Source organism: Amia ocellicauda, chromosome 6 (assembly GCF_036373705.1).
Source record: "Amia ocellicauda isolate fAmiCal2 chromosome 6, fAmiCal2.hap1, whole genome shotgun sequence".
Classification (NCBI taxonomy): domain Eukaryota; kingdom Metazoa; phylum Chordata; class Actinopteri; order Amiiformes; family Amiidae; genus Amia; species Amia ocellicauda.
Genome location: NC_089855.1, coordinates 2,104,019 through 2,112,500, shown reverse-complemented (window position 1 = coordinate 2,112,500; position 8,482 = coordinate 2,104,019). Strand labels below are relative to the sequence as shown.

The window sequence follows — 8,482 nt, the reverse complement described above, 5'->3', positions numbered from 1 at the left end:
TAGGTGCTGGGTGTGGGTGTGAGTGTAGGTGCTGGGTGTGGGTGCTGGGTGTGAGTGTGAGTGTAGGTGCTGGGTGTGGGTGCTGGGTGTGAGTGTAGGTGCTGGGTGTGAGTGTGAGTGTGGGTGCTGGGTGTGAGTGTGGGTGTGAGTGTAGGTGCTGGGTGTGTGTGTGAGTGTGAGTGTGGGTGCTGGGTGCTGGGTGTGGGTGCTGGGTGTGAGTGTGGGTGTGAGTGTGGGTGTGAGTGTAGGTGCTGGGTGTGTGTGTGAGTGTGAGTGTGGGTGCTGGGTGTGGGTTTGAGTGTAGGTGCTGGGTGTGGGTGTGGGTGTAGGTGCTGGGTGTGGGTGTGAGTGTAGGCGCTGGGTGTGGGTATGAGTGTAGGTGCTGGTTGTGAGTGTGAGTGTAGGTGCTGGGTGTGGGTGTGAGTGTAGGTGCTGGGTGTGAGTGTAGGTGCTGGGTGTGGGTGTGAGTGTAGGTGCTGGGTGTGGGTGTTGGGTGTGAGTGTGAGTGTAGGTGCTGGGTGTGGGTGCTGGGTGTGAGTGTAGGTGCTGGGTGTGAGTGTGAGTGTGGGTGCTGGGTGTGAGTGTGGGTGTGAGTGTAGGTGCTGGGTGTGTGTGTGAGTGTGAGTGTGGGTGCTGGGTGTGTGTGTGAGTGTGAGTGTGGGTGTGAGTGTAGGTGCTGGGTGCTGGGTGTGGGTGTGAGTGCGAGTGTGGGTGTGAGTGTAGGTGCTGGGTGTGAGTGTGGGTGTGAGTGTAGGTGCTGGGTGCTGGGTATGGGTGCTGGGTGTGAGTGTGGGTGTGAGTGTGAGTGTAGGTACTGGGTGTGAGTGTGGGTGTGAGTGTAGGTGCTGGGTGTGAGTGTGGGTGTGAGTGTAGGTTCTGGGTGCTCTGCTGGTTTAGTCTGATTTTGTTTCCTGTGTGAATGTCTTTTTAATCTGAGTCAGTGAGGCCCTGTCCACAGGCACATATTTACTGATGTAAAGCAATCACTCATTTTTTTTATTCAAAATACAAATAAATGATATAAAACACTGTCCAGTTTAGTTTCTTCTAGTTAAATTGTTGTCGGACCGGACAGCACAGTTCACACGTCACTCCAGTCCAGCACTGTGACCCACACAGCAGGGAGCAGACAGGCTTAGCCTCGGCTCTGTGTCTCTGTTCATTGCTGTCCTGGACTGGGCAGGGCTGGGCTAAACCATACTATACTATAATTCATATTTCTATTAAGCAAAGTTGCCTTCAGTCGCATGGGGTCTTACATTATTAAATCAAATATGAAGTTTATTAAATTCCAGTTGAGCAAACGATCTGATCAGGTACTTGAGGGACAACCTGGAAGACTGTGACATCCTGATGGGCTGGGATTGGATGCTCCTGAACCAATCAGACAGACTGGTTTGGACAATGCTTCCGTTTCTAATAAAACACACTGGGCTGTAGATGGACCTGTTTCCATGGATCGTTACACAAAGCTCTTATGTTTTTTTATGTTTCCTACAAGCACATTGTGTTGAATACAGATAACAACAGCCTGCACGTTTCCTCAGCTTTTTGAACAACAGCTGTTTCTGAGCTGTGGTCAGGCCTAGGTCAGGGGTACCAGTGACAGATGCTCCATCGGACCCCTGGCTGTTTCTGCACTGTGTTCCTGCCGTGTGAGAAGAGTCATGTATGTTGTCTTCGTCCCCCTGTGCTGTAACAATGGTTATATGTTATAGGAATTCAGAAGAATCTGTCTATCAGTCTATCTACCAATCTGTCTGTCTGTCTGCCTCTGTCTTGTGATTTCTGTTCCAGCTGAACTTGAAGTTAATTGCCATCTCTATCATTCATTTGTTTCATGTCCAGAGACAGACATTACTGCTAACGCTGCAGTCAGTGCTTTGTCTCCAAACTTTCGCTAATTGAGGTTTGTTTGAGAAACTCCTGTCTACCTGCCAATTGAAGTGCTTTAGAGAATTAAATAACCACATGTCTAGAGTTGTCTGTAGACTACAGGATGCTCCTTGCAGCTGATTCTCTGCTGCCCACGTCTCTCACTCTGAGACCTATAGACGCTCTTATATCACACAGATCTGTCTGTGTTCATGTCAGACACTCATGATGAGAAGACACTGCTCGTCTCTGATTTTTTGCAGGTTGTGTAAGTGCACCCTGACTTGTGTTTGAAATGCGATCTTGTTTTGCTTTTTACAGGAACAAACACACACAGACATGCAGCATCAAGAGTTTAATTTCAAGGATTTTCTTTTACTTGTAAATTCAAACTACAGTGTTTTGTCTCAGAAAATGACATGCATGTGTCTATGTCTATGTCTATGTACTGGAGCACAGAACCTTTGAGATTTGTACTGTTGATAATCTGCTAACTTATTCTTTCCAATTTAAACATAACAAAATATATAATATAATGTATGTGTTGCAGGTGTGATGGTGTCCTGGCTGCTGCAGCCTGCGCTCTCTCTCACTGCCTCGCTCGGGGACTCTGTGTCTCTGCAGTGCAGCGCGGCCCGGGGCAGCCCGGCTCACGTGTGGCTGAAGCAAGACTTTGGGAAGCCAATGACTTTGCTACTGGGACTGTTCCACGCCTCGGGAGAGGTCATACACACTACAGACCTGCTGAAGAAACGCTTCACAGTGGGGAGCAGAGACGGCACGCTGCTTCTGCAAATTACAGACATCGCCTCATCTGATGCCGGGATCTATTTGTGTGGAGCTGTAACCTCCACCGACATGGTTATGTTCAGACACAGAACATTGTTGGCCATTAAAGGATTTTTTTTTTCATGTGAAAATATTTTAAATGGATTGAGAATGAAACAGCAGATTTGCTTCCAATATTGCTGAATTTATAGTGTTTGCAGCATATTAAAAGTTTAGTTTTTAAATATACAATACATTCATATAGTTTTCCTAAAACTATGTTTAACAGGGAAATAAATATAGAGAACATGCTTTTTTTCTGATGTATACTGTCTCTTTTTTATTTAAAAAATACAGTGCTTTCAGAATAAAAGAAAGGCATTTTGGTCTACAGTGACCATTTTAAAATTCCCATGTAAATATATGTAATCACAAAATAGACATTTTGATATACTTTACTGTAATACATTCAGCAAGAAAATATCTGTTTCTGATTATTCCTGTTTATTAATTTTTGAAGCATCTTGCCCTAGAACACAATGCACTTGTTTTTCTGAAAAGCAAGATATCAATGGAGATATTAATAACTAGCAAAAGACAATGAAAGTATATAGAGTAAGGTCATTCTTTTTAGGATGATCCTTCACTTGAACATATTTCTGCAATTTAAAAAAAATAAAACAGTTAATCGGAAGTCAGGAGTCGTAGAACGGATTGTATGACGATATAAGTGACAATCTTTATATGGTAACAATTTATAATAAGATGCTTAATGTTTTATTCATGATTTATAAATATGTAATATATGATTAATATATACTTTATAAAGCATTAATCATGCATAGCAGTTATAGAAATGCTTGCAATGTTCACAAGGTCAAATGGACAGTTTCAAATAATTTATGAACAGGTCATAAAGCAAACTTCACTACTGCTTTGACACATCCCTAATACATTATTGTACATTTTTAGATTATATATGATTTATAAGAGGGAGAGTTTGTAGCTACCAGTTTGACTTTCCATGTATTTCTATAACTGGGTTATAACTAGTTTATAATGCATCAATGCTTTATAAAGTACATATTAATAATCCATTAAACATAATAAAAAATAAGCCAACTGCAAAAATGTGTCTCGCAAATTTTACAAAATCTTCTGAAACTAGACTTTTTTCTAAAATTGCTGCTGATAATGAACACAATCTAAAAATATATATTGTTATGATTGTTTAAAGGAGATGACATTGGCACAATAGGGCTAGCACTTGTTTCTGAGTCCTGGCAGTCCAGGGTCCATCCCAACCTGCCGGTTAGACTGTATGGCTTCACACAAGCAGAGTCCTCCAGCGTGTTCTGGGTGGGGGATGGCTCTGGAGACGCCCTGTTAGGAATCGTGTACACGGACCGACACAGTCCCACAGGGAGGCTTTCCAATGCCCAGACAGAGCGCTCCGACAGGCAGTGTGCATACAGAGCCCCCGGGGACAGCAATGCAGCTCTGGCCCCCATGGTGCAGGTCTGTAGAGAGCTGCTGCTGCTGGGGAATGAGTTACAGAGCAACACAGGTGAGCCAAAACTATTCACTGCTCTTTTAGCATGCAGAATATTACCTGATTCAATCAATGTATCTCTCTATCTATCTGTCATATATTCCCCCCCACTATCTCCCGAATTCTGAACAGCATCCCAAACATTCCATTATTCACCACCATGTTCCAGCAACCCCAGTCTCTCGTTGGTCCAGCACTTACAGCCACTGACAACTGCCTTCCTCTGACCCTAATATGTATGTATATATCACTTTGTTGCACTCATATGCTGTGAAGTTTTGTTTTGCCTGGTGTTAAATTTCTGAGCATTCACTCCCAGTGTTTGCCTCTTTGTGTACCAGTCCTGTGTTTTCCTTACTGACTACTGATTCTTGGATTCTCCAGACCTGTTTGTCTAATCGCTTGACCCCCCAGCCTGTTTCCTGACTACAAACTCTGTCTCAGCCTGATTGTATCTGTTTACTGGCTTGGACTTCTTGCCCCTTCTGACTCTCCCCTGTGCCCCGCACGTGGGTCCACCCCTCTGGCGTCCCCAGAGTTGTATTTCTGTTGTGTGGGTTCATGCACAGCCTCCCATAAAGAGCTGCAGATTATGGTGCAGTGCTGTGGGTGTCCTGTGTCTCCCAGGTGTGCTTCTCACAGATGTGGTCTCTCAGCCCCAGCTCTCAGTGACTGCGCAGCTCAGAGACTCGGTCACTCTGCACTGCTCCGTCTTCAAGACCCATCCAATGACACTGGCTTGGCTGAAGCAGGACGTCGGCCAGATGCCCAGATACATAGCGACGCTGTCTAAGTACTCACAGGAGATGGAGCTCCAGGATGAGTTTAAAGACGGTCGCTTCACAGTGCAGAACACGAGCAAAAGCTTCGACCTCCAGATTTCGCACATTCGCTCTTCAGACGTGGCCGTGTATTACTGTGCAGCCTTCATGTACCGACGGGTGGCTTGTGGGAATGGGACTCTGCTGTTACTGAAAGGTAAGACCATTGAGCAATGCTGCAACGGCCTCTGTTGAGTAGAGAATACGTGTTTCTAACTCTGTACATGTTTGGGCAGGTTGCAGTGCAGGTCCATTTATTCTGTATAATTAAGATTTCAATCTCACGATAATAACCATCATCCAGGTTTTCAACCATGAATCTGAGGCAAAACTAAATTCATAAAGATGAAAAGTCTAAAATCCAGCTAAATAGAGTGTTACTGATTGTAGAAATGTGTAAAAATTACCAACCCATACTTTACTGATTCAGTCTCAGGGTCCGTCAGCAGGAGAGTGGAGCAGCAGCCGGTGTCTGTCCCCGTCCAGCCAGGAGACAGTGTGACTCTGCAGTGTACAATACACACTGAGACCTGTGCAGGAGAGCACAGTGTTCATTGGTTCAGGCATGGCTCAGAAGAAGCCCTTCCAGGACTCATTTACACCCATGGGAACAGGAGTGATCCGTGTGAGAGCAGCTCTGGGCCTGGGCTTCCTGCACAGGGCTGTGTCTATGAGCTCCCCAAGAGGAACCTCCGCTCCTCTGACGCTGGGACTTACTACTGTGCTGTGGCCACATGTGGGCAGATCCTGTTTGGCAACGGGACATGGCTGGAGTTTGCAGGTTGGCTACTTTAAATATTCTTGCTCCACTGCAATTTTTTAAGCTACTTTATGAAACATTTAAATTCCAAATGTTTGAGGTTTTTCAAAAAAAGTATCACTTTTCTTCTTTGATTTCTTGCACAGCCACACACATCCGAGTCTGAGCTGAGCTGAGAAATCCTTATTCAATCCACAGTTGCAACTTGTATAACAATATAGCAGTTACAGTTTTTGTGAATTATATTTTATGATATCTTATAATGTAAATACGTATATGCACATATACTATATAAATTCATGATATCAACTTTCATCTGACGAATCTCAGATGTTCTAAATGAAGGAGAACAGTTTTATCAGCTTCATTTTCTGACAAACCCTTATTAATGCTGTCTGCTGCAGCCGTAGTAAAATAAAGGGAAGCAAAGTGAAATCATGGTAAAGGTAGAGAAGTACAGGATAGTAAACCATGATACTCACTACAGAAAACCCTGGCAAAGTAGATGCATGGTACTGTACAGCCAGAGGAAAACTGCCTAGTTACCATGCAGATTTACCATGGTATAAGAGAAGACACAGATGGACAGTTTCTTATTAGACTAACTAAGTGTAATTACTGTAACTAAGCATAAAGAATCAATGAGAAAACAATAGAAATAAAGCAGGTCATATAATGATTTGTTTTCCTAAACACGAGTCTGATTGAAACTTTGCGCTGGAGCAGCAGGATCCTGGTTGGCCGGTGCTGGTGTTGTGGTTGTGTGGGCGCTGGCCGAGCTGGGCTTGGTGTCTCTCGCGCTCCTTGCTGTCCTGGCCTTCAGGGTGTGGTCTCGGCACAGGGCTGCCCGGCGTGCAGGTGAGCTCGTTGTCTCAGCCATCGTAGCTGTTGAGCAGACGAACATGGGAACCTGTGTGATGATCTGTTACAACTTTCTAATGGCTTCCTGTTTGCTAGTTTAAAATTTACCTGAAGAGGGCAGGGTAGAAAAACTATTACACAGACTTAGCCTTACTGCCTGCCTCTCTCTCTCTCTCTCTTTCTCTCTCTCTCTCTCTCTCTAGATCTTTGTCAGTCAGCAGAAGATTTCTCCCTCCCCACATCCGCTGAGACCACAAGCAGTCAGGTAACACTGTACAATGTCACTGACCACATCAAAGCCCGTGTGTTTGTGTGCACTATTTGGCCACCGTGTGTCACACACTTGCACAGCTGTTGAAACACAGGATGAAGAGTCTGAGCTGGTCTTTGTTTTCTCTGCTGCAGGACGCTGAGGTGACCTATACGACCGTGGAGCTCGGTCAGAGAGGAAGGAAGCACAAGCAGAGGAGGAGAGAGCGAGAGCAGGTGGATGGGGTGGTCTACACTGACATCAGATATCACCACAGAAAATGACAGCCGTCCCTCAGCGCTGCAGACACTTTCGATGTCTCTGTGTGTCAAGAAAGGAACTCCTTCAGACATGCAGAACCTAAGACTAATTTAAAACAAGCCCCTCTCCTCTACTAATGGGATTATCGTACCCCTAGATGGCCTGAAATCCTGGTATAAATATCAGCCTTCTGAGAATCTGTCTTCATTTGACCCCTGTGGTGCTTGACCTGTTATGAACTGTTATTCTAATTGGGCTCAATGATGGTCCATCTCTAATATATTTATTTTATAAAGCAGTGTGATTGGTGCACCACTGCCACGCCCTACAGATGAGCTCTGGGCAGCCTGGCTCTTTTACCGCCTTGCTGAGAGTGTTGGGCCGAGCTCAGAGCCCTGTGAAGGCTCTGTGAGGTCGAGTCTGAGGTTCCATGACCATTACATCCAGCAAATCTTAATCCTAACCTGAAACCTTACCTTAATACTAAAAGTAATAATAAAGTCCCTCTATCCATTGAGATCTTTCTGTTTCCACAAACTTGAGTGGACCCACTTTATCCACCAGGGGGATCTGAACAAATGACCACAGGAACAGACTTGTCTTTATCTGTCGCGGCACATTTTAGACATTTGACTTTGTCATTCTCTAGATTTGAATAAAAAATATATTTTAAAAAGTGTGTTTTTCCTGGCCCCCTTATTTTGCTGCTGTCTGTAAAAATCCAATCACAAGAATAGTGCTTTTCCAGCAGATATATGTCATGAAAACAGGGCACTGCTCAGGTAGTGCAGAACACGGGCATACGGAGCTCAGTGAGACGGTTGGCTGGCACTCTGCTGCTGATTCAAAATAGCATGACTTTATTGTAAGAGGCACAGATCATTGGCAGGAAACAGAGGGATCTTATAATCCCTTGCCAATGGACATCTGTGCACTCCACTGGACACTCGGACAAGCCAGCTGAGGAGTTGCTTAAGTCGCCACAGTTAAGTATTTTTCTCTCCTGTTTCCTAGTTTAGTTAAGAGTTACATTGATTGTTTATGTGGTTACTTGTTTAGCTACGAATTATATATCTTGCACCTGTTTTCTAGTAAGAGCATCAACTGTTTGTTAGGTAATTTAACAACTTAGCACACTCGACACACACTTTCTGTAAAACAGAAGCGTTACATTGCAGGCTGTGATTATTTAGCATTTATTTAGCATTACTACGAGCTATTGTTCAGTGTAACTGCATGTGTCTGGCACTGTCTTTGTCTGTATTCAGATATTAAGCAACCAGTAATTGTGCTATTAGCAGTCCTGCGTGGGAGGGAGGGCCATCCTGACCAGC

The 8,482-nt window shown here is 44.5% G+C and overlaps 1 protein-coding gene across 1 annotated transcript; it reads left to right on the top strand.

Annotated features, from left to right (window-relative positions):
* Positions 1-4,276: 4,276 nt before the first annotated feature.
* LOC136751753 (signal-regulatory protein beta-2-like) lies at positions 4,277-7,786 on the top strand. The gene is made up of 6 exons (XM_066707546.1): positions 4,277-4,431; positions 4,823-5,173; positions 5,447-5,797; positions 6,503-6,634; positions 6,841-6,902; positions 7,043-7,786. Exons 1-6 carry the CDS (start codon positions 4,356-4,358, stop codon positions 7,169-7,171), a joined length of 1,101 nt encoding a protein of 366 aa, XP_066563643.1. The 5' UTR covers positions 4,277-4,355; the 3' UTR covers positions 7,172-7,786.
* The last annotated feature ends 696 nt before the right edge of the window (positions 7,787-8,482 follow it).

Excerpts from the sequence above, each read along its gene's own strand:
- LOC136751753 (XM_066707546.1), top strand. The coding sequence starts at position 4,356 with ATGTTCCAGCAACCCCAGTCTCTCGTTGGTCCAGCACTTACAGCCACT. Across the intron at positions 5,798-6,502 it reads GACATGGCTGGAGTTTGCAG|CAGGATCCTGGTTGGCCGGT; the intron begins GTTGGCTACTTT and ends GCGCTGGAGCAG. Across the intron at positions 6,635-6,840 it reads CAGGGCTGCCCGGCGTGCAG|ATCTTTGTCAGTCAGCAGAA; the intron begins GTGAGCTCGTTG and ends CTCTCTCTCTAG.